Source organism: Leptidea sinapis, chromosome 2 (assembly GCF_905404315.1).
Source record: "Leptidea sinapis chromosome 2, ilLepSina1.1, whole genome shotgun sequence".
Taxonomy (NCBI): domain Eukaryota; kingdom Metazoa; phylum Arthropoda; class Insecta; order Lepidoptera; family Pieridae; genus Leptidea; species Leptidea sinapis.
The window spans coordinates 6,327,113-6,341,807 of NC_066266.1; the positions used below are offsets into that span (position 1 = coordinate 6,327,113).

The window sequence follows — 14,695 nt, forward strand, 5'->3', positions numbered from 1 at the left end:
TACGATATGAAGTTTGTTTGTAAAAATACAATTATATTTATTAGTCTAGGAGCCTGTTTGATCATTTTTAGTGGGTCTATTTATTAAAATAATCGCTCAAATAACCACTCATTATGTACACAAGAAAACGAAAGACAACTAAGTAAAAGAAGTTAAAGTCAAATAGGGACAGTAAAGTGTGCAAATAGTTTGATAAAAAATTACATTGAAAAATATCCTAAAAATAACAATCGATATCTATTTAAGTACAATAAATAGTTTTAAACTCAAAAAATATTGAAATAAATGCAATCAAAGATTATCTATTACTAAAATAATTAATAAAATTTCCCAAAGCTTAACAATTAATTATTATTAAAACAGTAATAATAATGACAGGCATTTTAGCTTTAAATATGTATTTAAAAAACAATGAAAATATAATTTAATAATAAATTGTTCTAAGTTCTATCGCATGCACTTTTACAAAGTGTAAAATAACTGCGATTTAATACTAAAAGGGGCTCAATATTAATGTTTATTTTCAGCTTACCTTGGAAAAGAACTTAATATCCCTCGTACTAGTCTTAAAACTAGATCTTCTGCTGAAGGTTGTCGATGGTTTCAGCAGTTTCATGTTAATAGTCGCTCTGTCGATGTACTGGATTAGTTTCTCGAGCAACGAGTAAGCGAATCTGAGCTCTATTGCCACGCCGGTAGTGGTCTGTTCCGTGTCGCCCTGTGTTGCCTTACTGGGTCTGTGGAGTTTGTAACCTTGGTACTGTAAGTACTTAAGGAATTCCTGAGAACGTTCTCGGTCTTTTTTCTTTTCTTTGTCGGTGAGGAGATCGTACGGAACCAGTTGGGGATGGATTCCACCTAAAACATTAACGCATAATTAAAGTTATTGTTTTTTTAATAATCATAATTTTTTTATTACAAATATACTGACTAGCTGAAAAACCTCTTAAATTATTTAAATGAGGATGAATAGATTGGCCGTATAAGAATCCACCAAGAAAGTTTGTTTCGAAGATTGGTCTAAGTCGAATGTAGGAAAAATCTCAAATTTTATAGGCACGCGATATTTATAAGCAATTTGAAAATTTTTATGGACAAATCAAGCATATAGAAAACATTATTAATTTCAAAACGCTTATTAAGTACTAAGTATTAGTGTATAGTAATAAATTCAAGGGAAAAGATAAAACTCACAAGGCGAAAAATTACTTCCGTATAAAAAAGAAATAAGGTATTGCTTGTAACTAATTCTAGTAGGCTTCATAAGATACATAATAGCTTGGGTAAATGTATAATACACTTCTATAATAAAGTCCCAGCCACTGTTCTGGCATTATCTATAAATAAATTGAAATTTTTTATTAAAAAATGGCTCTGTCGTAAATCCTACTACTCCACACTACCTTCTACTACTGAATATCTAAGTGACCGGACAGGCTGGGACTAGATTATGATTACTTTATAGCAATAAAAATGACAGTACATATTGTATATTTTATTAAGAAGAGCGAGCAAAAAAAGAATACTGGGTGAGTTTCTTGCGCCTCTATTCTCTCTCAGAGCGCCATTTGTTTCCGAAGTGGTGGTAGTGTTAGAAGTAACATGAAAAAGATTTATAAAGAAATCCATTTTGAGAAAATAAATGCTTTTTATGCCTAACAGTAGTAATAAGTTATCAAACCTCCGTTGGTGACGAGTTCCTCCTTCTTCTTCTTAGCCCAGATGTCGTGCGCGTTCTCAGCCAGCCTCTCCGCCATGTTCTGCATCTCTCTGGACAGCGTCAGGTTTGTCATGTCCACGGGGTGTGGGTTGTAGTTGAACGGTGTCGCCGAGTCCTGCCGATGAAGATGTTAACTGTTCTTCAGATATAAGCCTTGATGAATTATAGAGAAAGAAACAACTTGAAGGCGCAGGTCCGACCACAAAGGTAAAGGTTAGATCTGGTGCAGCATTTATTGCTTCCTTGTCCGGTTTGTAGGGCATTTAACCTAATTAATTAACCCTAAAAAAGTACGTATAAGGTCGAAAAAGCTTCTAAGGTTCCTCTGGTGTTGCACTAGAGTATGGGCGATGATCAGTCGTCAGTTTATTAATTGGTCAATTGATCCCGACGTCACTGTGACGTCACTAAGCACTAACGGCCGTTCCCAATATAATATCTACAGATAGAGATAAATTACTAACTTGTATGTACATAATACCGGACTCATATTTAATATTATTAACCGACTTCAGATCAGGAGGTTATCAATTCGTGTGTATCTATTTTATGTTTGTCACTTCATATCACTGTCGTGATGATTTGGTACACTTGATTTGGTACACACATTTGGTACACACAGTTACTGATTTTTTTTCTTTTCGAGTCGATAAACATAATTAAACTTCTATAATTCTACTGTCAATAATTAGCTGTCAATAATCTGAACCTGTCCCAATATACCCGATAAGTTATTCTAAATGAATTATATATTGGGACGTGTAAATTTGCAATTTACATACAAACTTCTATCGCTGGTAAGCTATACATAGTCCCATTGACTGACAGCGTGTACGGATAAGGTGAGCGTACCGTCGATAAGTTTATTGGGACAGAAAAGTCAACTAGTTACGATTTTTATCTCAAGTAGGCCACAACTGTAGATAGACTGAATATTGGGAACGGCCGTAAGACGTCCAATATCTTACGCGCGGGGTTTATAATAATATTTAATGATATTGAGGTTATAGGCATAATTTAAATACTTGTATACTGTATTCATTTTTGTTTCATATTTGATTTGTATATTATTAATATTATACAACTCAAAATTTTAAACAATGTATTCTATGAATTTTTTCCGAATAAGCTATTTTGATGTTTGTGCACGGACGTCTACCGGTATCGCACTTCCAAATTTAAAAAGATTGTTTTTAACTGGACATCGATTGCACTCGTTACAATATTTTTGACAAACTTCACGATTAAACTGACAGTTATGTTTTCCTCGTCTTAGAATATTGTGGGAAATGAGATCATGAGGCGTGCACTTTTAGATTTTGATAACGTTAAAAGAATATTCTCGAATACATCAGTATTTACGACAAACATCGCAATGCCGCGCATTGGTTAATAACTAGTAATATACTTAAATAGGCTCATTTAAAACACTTTTGAAGTGTTAGAATAATAATTATTTATCATAATCATCAATTCGTAGGGCTGCACCTGAAAAGTGTTTTGATGGAAACTCCTTAATAGCTTTTTTAATATTAATATTTAAAACCTTTCAGGTCATAATTCACGTTCTTGTTAGAATTCGTTCAAGACTTAAATATCTACGGTCGTAAGGATCACTCACCGTGAACCAGCTCATTCATGGGTTTTACATTAAGCAATAAAAAAGTATTTAATTTCAAAAATAAAGAAAGAAAACAGTATAATAAAACCAGTGAGAGGCTCCGTTGCACACGATGCCGGCTAGATTATGGGTACCACAACGGCGCCTATTTCTGCCGTGAAGCAGTAATATGTAAGCATTACTGTGTTTCGGTCTGAAGGGCGCCGTAGCTAGTGAAATAAAAATAATAGTGAATGAGACAACATCTTATGTCTCACGGTGACGAGCGCAGTTGTAGTGCCGCTCAGAGTTATTGGGGTTTTTCAAGAATCCTGTTGTTATTGTTATTGTTATTACTATTCATAACTTTTAAAGTTTGTATATGTGAGCAACAAATTGAATTTTCTCTTAGAATATTTAACAAAAGCCTCATCACACATTATGATACGATCTTTCAGCCAATATAAAAACATACCGTTCCTTCATCCTTGTGCCGCGCGTGAAATGAAAAATGATTTTTATTAAAGTACCAACTCTCATAAGTTAATAAAATAAATTCGAATATCGAGGTCATACCCATATTTTTCTCCACTGGGATTGAACCATTGTGATCTTTCATTATCAACTGTTCCTTTTTTGCCTTATTCCATAAAAAAACAATAAACAGATAGCGCACGAGTTGAATGCAGAGCTTAGGAATGCGTTATTGCTGTGACCTTATTATAGTTAACCATAATCATGAGTGTGTCAATAAATTTAAATAATACTTAAAGTTTACCATTTTAACCTTATTAAATTTAATTAGATCTCAAATTTTTGTTCTGCCTTTCTTCAACACACATGTCTAAAACATTTTTCGCCATTTCTCGTGCTTGGTCATGAATAAAAGCTCGCTTTTTTTAAACAAAACCTGATGGACTCGGATCAGTAAGACGGGATTGATACTTTAGTATTAACCCGATAACACGATAAGCGACGACTACGGCACAGCACTACACTGTAGGCGCGCGAGGCGAGGCGTGCGGACAGTGGGGGGAGATGCTGCCTCTCTATCCCTCAGGCCCCGACTGCATCCAACTCGCGCGCTAACTATAGGTATCTGTTCACACGGTTATCTACACAAACAGTGAATTATGAAGACTAGGAACACATAAGTCGCTAGTGGCTACTCACGATGCCGGACTTGGACTGGCGCCGCATGGAGCTGCGGTTTGTGCTGGGTATGTCCACCTCCGAGTGCTCCACCGACCAGCCGATGGCCAGCAGAGCCTTCAGAGACTCGCGGACTGGCTCCTTGTAGCGCTCTTTCTCCTGTAGAAAACGTTGATATATGATCCTAGGTAAGCAGTTAGAACTTCCTCACTATATGAGCATCCTAAGATTTGAGAGATTTTTTTTTCATTACCTCTCGATTGCTGAAACATTTGAGAAATAGAAAAAAATTGCCAGATCACAGTCGGAGTTTCTTATTCTTGGGTTTTCTTATACTTAGGTTTAACTAACACAGGGCGTGCCGACATCTCTCGAGATTGCGTCTCGGAATAGGACCAGCTTAACTAGGTCCAGATTAACCCTTAGTAGACAGCACTGGTACAAATTTCCATCTTCTCATATTACGTTACTTTGACAACTGCCTTTACTGCCTGTATTGGCATAACTGGCGTAGATTATATAGAGCAATGTTTAATTCGGTGGTCAATTGGAAGAGAAGAAAAAAAATACTTGTTGTTCTCAATGTATTGTTTTCTCACCGGCAATACGTGAATTTAATTTCTATTTATTTTTATTTATATTTGAATTTGACAAAAAAATAAAATAAGGCGAGAGGGTACTTTTACTTCAACCACCGACTCAAATTAAATTATGAGGTAAACCACTTGTCCGTTAACCCCCTTTATCGTACAAAACAATGTGTTTCTCTCAGTCTCAGAACGAAGGGTACGGAACCCTTTGTTTGCTTATCCAACCGTTCTATTTCTCTAGTAAGGTATCCATTAATGAGTTCCAAACTGTTAGATGTTCTATGATAAATATTCAGTACTCACATAGTCGTTGAGCATGTTGTATGGCTTCAGCCGCGGGTGTGTCTTCTGGTGGTCGGACCATGACTCACCGTAAACCCAGCCATTCTCAATTTTTCTGGAATTTGATATTAAATTAATTACAACTTCCCATAAGGGACGAATATTTTTTTTTATGACAATACGCCCTGCCTATTACCAATGCAGTGCTCAGGATTCTTCAAAAACCAAATTCAAAAACCCCAACAATTCTGAGCGGCTCTACAACTGCGCCACCTTAAGACATAAGATGTTAAGTCTCATTTGCCCAGTTATTTCACTAGCTACGGCCCTTCAGACCGAAACACAATAATGCTCAAACATTACTGCTTCACGGCAGAAATAAGCGCCGTAATGGTACCCATAATCTCGCCGGCATCCTGTGCAAAGGAGCCTCGCACTGGTAAAAATGGGATGTTAAGAGAATTTTACAATTAAATAAAACTACAAGGAGTTATTGTTACAATTGTTAGGAGTGTAATATTGATGATCATTATCTCATACTAAGTCTTGTCTTCGTTGCATATACAAATTTATTTGAACCAAAATTTATGAACGATGCGGGATTCGATCCCGCGCCTTTCGGGTTTCTTCCAAGCGATTTAAACAAGACTTCCAAGATTTTCGATAGAAGAAGATAGTGGGTGCATCACTCAGACGATTGGCTCACCTGCCAAGAGACCATAAATGTTGGTACAAATTAAATTTGTATATTATGGACAAGTTTCTGTTCTGTACTACTTGTCTATTTTGTTCAGGTGGGATGAATCAGTATCTGGGTTGAAATGTACGGACAAGACAACAGTGTCGCCAGATGGAAGGTTGTACGTTCAAAAGAGCTATATTTCAACAGAACACCATGGTGGCGCAACCAGACGCGCCACAATGGTGTCCGTAAGCTACCAAACTAGACACCATACAGAGACCAGAGTCATGACGCGTCAGTGGTCGCGCCACCAAATTGTTTGAGCAACTAAACCGACACCGTGTGAGTAACTTCTCATGGAGCTGTATACAGGGTGGTTTTTTGAGAAGGGCGGTAATGGTCAAGTTGGATACTACGAGACTAAGAGATAAGTCGTGAAATGAGTCATGCCCTCGATTTGTTAGTAACCAATAACTGTGTATTTAGTTTTTTTTTCAATTTCTTGAACTTTTTACGGAAATCGACCCAAATGATTATTCAAAAAAATTACAGCCTGTATTATTAAACCAATGGACTCTATTGCAGATAAGGATCTATTTAGAAAACTAAATATTATGCATTTATTGGTTTCTAATAAATCGAAAGCATGACTCCTTTCACGACTTTTCTCTAAGTCTCGTAGTTTCCGACTTGGCCACCACCGCCCTTCTCGAAAAACCAGCCTGTATATTATGTTGGTATCGGCGACTGGTTGCGCCACCGTGATGTCCCGGTGAGAAATAGCCCTAATCATAAGTGTGGTGTAGTGACCTGGAAGCCCAGGCGTCGTGGTAGTGCTCGGAGAACTTCTGCACGATAGTGTTGAGGTCGTTGTTAAGCGCCACCGAAGACGTGTTGATCGGCTGCGGGTCATACTGTGGGTTGTCGGCGCCTGCACCAACATAACAACACCATCATTAGTATATCTATATATATATGTAGTATAACATATCGGCAAACATACATAAAATTGAAAATCTTGATAAACGACGTAATTTTATTGATGTTGTTATTTTGTACAAAATAATTAATGATATTATGGATTGTCCCTGGTTGCAGCAATGTATGAACATAAAAATACCTCGCCCTAAATACCTTACCCTAATAAGAAACGAACAAGTCATTCAAACGAATTATTTCATGTAGATTCTTGTTGGTATGTAGAAAAAAGTTTTGTTCGTCGTGTGAGTAAATTTTACAATATTAATTTTCACCACAATTATAGTGTAGGTTTTGCTTCCTGTTCCAGTTTTTAAAAATTTAAAAAACACATAATAAAAATTTATTCAATTTCACATAAAATTTATATGATCTCTTAAAGTATTTTATATGTTTGTATAACTTTAATGGACTATTCGCTATTAAACTTGTTAATTAAGGAAACTAGGTCTGGTATCTGTTATTTAATTTAGTAATTCACTTGTAAGACTGTCTGTTTCTCAATAAATAAATAAAAAAAAATGTATTCTAAAGTTTAATATGTATGATAATTTATCGACGACGCGGTTCGCACTCGCACCTGCTTACTCATCGCCCAACTGACTCACCACTAAGCTAAACGGCTTATGACCAATCGTCTCCACTTGTACCTCCATCTAGAGGATATACCTTACAGTTTACCCCAACAGTACAAAATACAACAGTTACTCTCGAGGTCCAGATTCAAAGACGGTATTTTACAAAAATTATTGCACAATAATTTTGAAAAAGTATTTTGTTCGCAGCAATCGAGAAAGTCACACAATTTTTAGTATCTGCTACTTAAATGATAAAAATATATATTTGACTGTTACTTTATGTCAGAAAACCCAAAAGTTTTGTTTATTTTATAAATAAAGGTAAGATTATATTTTTCCGACCTTTCCAGCATGTCTTATCGAATCAGGTACCGGTGGTACCAAACTCAAAAAAATCGCCAATTCTTCTACAATTCAAACATTTTTAATATAATAATTGCTAAATACGTACCCGTTCCTTGGTTTTCTTTTCCATAAAATTCGTCGTCGTAGTTCTTGGAAAGTGAATAGTCCGGAGGAAGAGCGCAACCTGATCACAAAAACAAATTAATAAGTTGTTACTTGTATTATATTTCTATGGAAGTTTACTGCCGAAGTATTTACAACTAATTATATTATCAAGATGTTTCTGATCGTTAAGAGATAAAAACCACACTTCCAAAATCCTAAAAACGGGAGGTAGGTTAAAAAAATAACAGATTTTTATTTCATCATCTACTTATTCACTTAGAACTTGCTTATTGCCATATTTCATCATACAGCCAATTAGCAGAATGTACTTTGCAGCTTTTATTGTATTAAATTTGTAACCAGAATTTATGAACGATGCGGGACCCGAATCTGCGTCCTCTTGGGTTCCGTCCGAGCGCTCTTTCATATCGTTTGTAAGTTTTGGTATCTCTTGTTCAACACTTAGGTTGTGGCTTTTATTCTAACTGCAATTTGTTAAAATACGGCTCGAAGGACCAAATATTTATTCTATTTATTGAAGAATTTAATTTTTACAGCTTAAACGCATAACCATAAAGCGTTTCTGAGAATAAGGAACCTTCAAACAGAAGCCAAAAAACATAACCCTTATCGCATGTTTTTTTTACTAGCTTATTTTCAGCAAAATAGGAGGTAGAATGTCCTAGAATGTTACTTTTTAATAAAGAGAAACAAAAAAAATATTTTGATTGTTTGTCATTGAGGACGATATGTTTTTTTCCAAATGGTGTAACGTCCCTAGTGCAATATTCAAGGAACTTACACACACGTACAACCAAACTAATAAATTGTTTATTAATAATCTTCATGAAACGTGCCAATAACTACCCTTAAGGCCGGCAATGATTCTGTGATTCATCCGGTGTTCCAAGAGATGAGTGATCATAACTTAATAATCTTAATTTATCTTAACTTTAATTAATCTTTGGGTAAAATAAATACAAATATATAAACCACTGCAGACCGATAGCGATGAGACAAGGCAGCGCCTTCCCGAACAACTCCGGCTCGTAGTCCATCTTGCTGAGGGAGTCGAAGATGTTGGAGAACAGCATCATGGTGAGACGCTTCTCCTCATCGGAGGAGTTGCCGTAGGCGCCCTGCCCGCCCGTGCTGCCGTAGTACTTGGCGCAGCGCTCGTAGTGCAGCGTAAGCAACTGGATACACCATGGTATATTAAATAAAGGCATAAAGGCATTTATTTTTCTCAAAATTGATTCCTTTAGAATTCTTATACTAGACACAGCTACCACTTCGGAAACAAATGGCACTCTGAGAGAGAAGAAGCGTTGCAAGAAACTCTCCCAGCATTTTTTTTGCGCTCTTTTTAATCCAATTTATTATATTGTCATTGCTATTGCTATAAAATAGTCATAGTCTAGTTCCAGGCTGTCGGATCACTTAGATATTCAGCTGTGAAGTAGTAAGACTTACGATAGAGCCATTTTTAATAAAAAAGATAAATTTATTTATAGATAATGCCTCAACAGTGGCTGGGACTTTGTTATAAAAGTGTATACATTTACCCTTAAATGTATATAATGATAGTTTTTAGGATCGGCCAATTAATAAAACGATAATGTGTTGCTCTGAAATAATAAAAGATTTATTATGCTTTATAGTTTTTAACACACTTAATTTATGACTTTATTAATTAATATTGATAGTTTCAACTTTCAATTCTAATCTTGTCTATTTTACCTCTAACCTCCAAGTTTGTAAAATGTGATAAAACTTTAAAACACAGATTAGACACAAGTCACTGACATTGACAACACATTCATAAATGCTTTGACATTCCTTTAGGCACTGTGGTAAAATTCATATTAAAGGTAATTAAGAAAATTTCTTTACATGTACCTTATGAAGCCTACTAGAATTAGTTACAAGCAATCCCTTATTTCTTGTGTTACTCATGCCGATTATAAGGACGTTATAGATAAGATATATATATATATATATAGATATTATAGATAATCTTTGACATATTTGACCGACGAGTCAAAGCCATATGTCTGGACAGGTAGTACTCACCCTCAGAGCTACAGTGGTGTACTCCGAGAGACGGGACACGTCAACCGTCAGTTTCCGGAGCAGCTTCAGTAACATGGACGGCTGCATAGCTGACGTGAGCGCGACCAGGAAGTCTGACACCGCCTCACGCTGACCCTTCGTCAGCATGCGGTTCTTTGACAACCTGATAATCAATACAAAAACAAATATTTTTTTAAGATAATAGCTATAAAGTCCAAAATAAGCAAGATGAAAGCACAATGATGCCGCTCATAATGTTGAGCCTATACGATTCCTGAACGATAGGTACTCCATTGAAGTGGACAGAGCATGTGACCTTCTATCAGGTAAATGTATTGTTCGTTTCATAATTTTCCTAAAATAGTAAGCAGTTCTGGTCAATGCTTAACCAAACAAGTTAAATTTCGAACCCGCGACCTCTCGGGTTCCGTCCGAGCGCTCTTAGCAACTGATTCGAGTGACGCATGGATCGTAAATCTTGGTGTCTTATTCAACTCACCAATTCAAGGTTGTGGCTCCATGTACAGGATCTACTTTACAGTAGATAACCGGCTCATCCCGTATAATTATATATTAGGAAATTGACTTGACATGTCGTTCTTTTAAATCTAAACAACTGATCATAAAGCATCGTTCATAAATTTTGGTGACTTTCATTTGTTTAATTAATCCCAGAAGTGAGGGTGTCCCACTTTAAAAAAAAATTGTTTCAACTCTTAACCAGTTCTGGACCGGAAGTTCGAAGTATCAAGCCGGTACCGTACGATTAAAGTACCGCACAGAAACCAGAAACGTCAATTTTAATCAGCGCATGAGATATTTCAGTGAATTGTAAACGATACCAGCAGATAGCTATTGTAGTGAATTGATGATGGGTTGTCTTCTCAGCCCCTGTGTGGAGGCGGAAGGAGAATGTCAGGGCTGAGCCCTATACCGTGGCAATTCTTCTTCTAATACGTTGGGAGAGTTTTTATGTTTTTAATTGTAGTTTCGTAGCAATTAGCTTGGATCACAACGTTGTGCTTTTTTATTATGATTTTTTTAACGTTGTGCCCTTGCTAGAAGCTTTGTTTGTCAGTCTGTCCTTTGTCGTTTTCAGCCTTGTGGGATTTTTGTCCTCGTCTTCAATGATGTTTCTAGAGTAAGCCTTCATTTTTCTTTTATCCTCTTCCGGGCTATCATCCAGGGGTCTTGCGTGTAATGGGGCAATTCCCATTACGTGATGGTGTGAAGAGTCACCTACTCGCCGGAACATGTCTGTTGTTAGTCTTCGTATGAAGGAAGAGAGAACATAGGCGATGTTCTCTTTTTTCATGTCTTTGGCGATCGTAGAGATCTTTACATAACACAGTGCCCCCACTATAGCGCGCAACGTAAGGTTTTCCTGAGCTGTGAGCAATGAATTATAAATAACCCAGAAGATAGCTATTCCAGTGAATCGTTAACAATACCGGCGGTTAGCAATACCTGTAGACAGTGTGCAGTGTGGCGTCAAGCAGGCTGGCGTAGTTCTCGGCCTCGTTGTAGAAGTTGGCGTGCTTGATGAGCAAGGGCAGGATCGAGTTGCCGATGTATCTGTTCATTGAGAGCGCCATGTCCGATTCGCAACCGTCGTTCTGCGGGTCAATAATATTATTTTCCCAATAATTAATAGTTAAATTAATAGTTAAAATTAATAGTTAAAATTAATAGTTAAAAATAATTAATAGTTATTTATGCAACTATTTAAGTTTAACTGTAATAAGGGGTATTAAAACACTAATGTGGTGATAATAATATCACCTGAGCGTTTTAATAGCTAATTATCAACAGTTGCATACAACACTTTATCTACACCCAGAATATGAATCCTCAAAGAACATAATATTTAAGTGAATTTTAATAATCGCACTATGAAAAATGTAAATTACTACTAAAATAAGTATTATTTCTTTAATACTTAGTTTATTTGTATAAATTCAGTAATGGATGATATTAGGTTACTACTACTAGGACTGGCTGTTTTAATAATAGCAGTAAGCCAACTGTTTCAGAATCTTAAATAGAGGATTTAAAGCATGGGTGAAGATAAAAAAAATACGCTACGCAAACGCTTTGTTATTTTTTTTGTAAACAACGTTACGGATAATCATCCTTCCGTCTCAACCATAAAAAAGAGTTATAGACGGTGTGCTAAAAAAACAGATACGAACAATTTTATTCCAAATTGGATTTAGTTTTCGGAAAAGAAATAAAGTTTGTGGCATTCAGTGTACGAAAATTTCTATTTATATAGGTAATTCTTTATTACCTTTTATGAAATCATTTGAATTATTTAAACACGAGTCATATATTGGATGCAACTAATTTGTTATGCATTTTAAACAAACAAGTAAATAGAGTATCTATTTGATTGACAGAGAGGCCGTTGAGTTTCTTGTATGTTCTTCTCACCAGCTCAACTTTATAGGAACATAAATATTTGTGGTGACGATTCAAAAGCGTTGTTTAAAAGGCACAGTGGTGATATAAATTACGACCCAATTTACTTATAGAAATATTTAGCATCCAAGTAAGTATTTTGTTTATTTTGTAGAACACAATAGTTCCAAAAATTTAATGCCTACTTCTCCAAAATAAATACTTACGTCGAAAGCTATAAGGCATAATATTGAGCAAACTTACCCTATCCAGCATAGTAGCAGCTCTCAGGTCAGGAAGGAACGCCTCCTCTAGCAGGCGGTAGAACAGTTCCTGGGTCTCGATGCCATATACCCGCTCGAGGAACAAACCCACGCTCTGCTTGTGGCCCGGGATGAGACCAGACGGCATATCTGAAAAATGTTATAAGGTACAACTTACATCGAAGTGCCTGGAATTGTTGCGAGAGGTCACCTTGAACGTAAATTTTGCCGGAATTACGTCGACCCCCAGCTATATATTCCTGTCATATGCTAAAACGTAGCTAGCAATACCAAACTTAATATATAGGCTATGTTATTGTATAGGTACATTTTGCGACATTGCACATCAGATCGAACGCAAGCATTCTCAACCATTTTATTGCCTGTTTTGATCTTTGTGCGTCAAAAACCGGTCGATTATTAGAGTCTTTATCCCACTTATCCGTTGGTATACTGCATTCTGATTCAAAGATACTGCCCGCCAGAAGTGTATTCAAAAGCGTCGATACAAGAGGAAGAATTATATCACTTAACAACAGGCGACCCGTACGCTCGTTTGTCCTCCTATTCCATAAAAAAAAATAGACAGTGGAGTATTTCAGGACCACAGATAATGAAGGCCAGAATTTTTTCCTATCGTCTATTTATGTATTTTTGTTTTGCATTTGGAAACATTCAGATAAAACCGTAAACTTTTAATACCTTTTCTAATACATAAAGAGAACGAACTCTATATCAGTGATTATTTTGAATTTGATCTTTCTATCATCCTGCTGGACCGTTGTGATTTAATTAAATGAAATTGAATTAAGATGAATTTAGTGAAATATTGGAGAAATAATTAATTGATATGTTTTTGAGTTGAACTAACAATATAATTCTTTGTCTTGAGGTTAGACACGAGTCATTCTCAAATGGTAAGAATATTCACAAACTTACACATATAATAAATTCGTCTCTGTGTGTTAAATATATCAAAATATGCAGGTTTTGCTTATGTAACTGAAGCTTAAATGTATTTTTCGAATTTTTATATGTTTGTTTCTGCGTCTCAGAAACGTAATAATGTAAGAGTGTGCCAATATCACTTTTAAAAAATACGAAAAACGTAAAGTTATTACAAAAAAAAACAGCCCAAATAGGTTAATTTCTGATTATTTTGATTAAAAATATTTTAAGAAACAGTTAAGTAACCAATCTACCCATTTTAAAATAAACATAAAAATCCAGTCTTTATACTAATATTCAATTATATTAATAACATCAATATATGATTATTCTCCATAAAATCGCTTCCGGAAATATACAAGACCCTGGAAACTTTACAGTTCAAGGGTTACAGAACGGCCCCGACCTCCAAGTGAAGGGTGACCTCCCAGTCGAAGGCCTGACCTTAATCTGTCCTAGTCCCCGAGGTCTCTCAGGTTGAGGTCGGCACCTCGGTAGCGAGGACAATCGACGTCCGGTGTCAAGGAAGATTGATTGAGATATTTTATACAAGTAAGAATTATCCAATCGTAGTTAATAGTTGTATATCTTTTATTACCTACAATTTTACTATTCAACTTTTTTTCATAGGACTTGTAGTTTTGCCGGAAATCGAGATAAACCGTTTTTTCTTTATTTCCTGAGTCTCGTTTTCGGAATAGTGATTTTTTTTATTTCTTGTTTTGAAGGTATGTATATCTTTATTAATGTATTCATTCCTTCTATTATAAACTAAACATATATTATTATAAATGAATTGGGATGTTATTGTTCGAATTCCTTTATGCTTAAAGTGATTTCTAAGATATTTTCTAGAATTTAAATTATAGATGGCCCTAATTGCCCTTTTTTGCAAAACAAATATTGTTTCGATATCAGCTGCTTTCCCTAATAGCAAAATTGCATATGACATAATGCTATGGAAGTAACTGAAATAAAT

At 35.7% G+C, this 14,695-nt stretch overlaps 1 protein-coding gene across 6 annotated transcripts in view; it reads right to left on the minus strand.

Annotated features, from left to right (window-relative positions):
* The window catches only part of LOC126975416 (ryanodine receptor), a 189,105-nt gene that overhangs the window by 67,782 nt on the left and 106,628 nt on the right, over nucleotides 1–14,695 (minus strand). For all 6 annotated transcript variants that reach the window (XM_050823328.1, XM_050823310.1, XM_050823312.1 and 3 more), the window contains 10 exons: nucleotides 12,770–12,918; nucleotides 11,573–11,721; nucleotides 10,106–10,268; nucleotides 9,036–9,228; nucleotides 8,034–8,111; nucleotides 6,837–6,957; nucleotides 5,366–5,459; nucleotides 4,494–4,631; nucleotides 1,682–1,835; nucleotides 533–858 (listed from right to left, as the gene is read on the minus strand). In XM_050823328.1, the coding sequence (XP_050679285.1) occupies nucleotides 533–858; nucleotides 1,682–1,835; nucleotides 4,494–4,631; nucleotides 5,366–5,459; nucleotides 6,837–6,957; nucleotides 8,034–8,111; nucleotides 9,036–9,228; nucleotides 10,106–10,268; nucleotides 11,573–11,721; nucleotides 12,770–12,918 (1,565 nt within the window). The remainder of the gene's footprint in view (nucleotides 1–532; nucleotides 859–1,681; nucleotides 1,836–4,493; nucleotides 4,632–5,365; nucleotides 5,460–6,836; nucleotides 6,958–8,033; nucleotides 8,112–9,035; nucleotides 9,229–10,105; nucleotides 10,269–11,572; nucleotides 11,722–12,769; nucleotides 12,919–14,695) is intronic.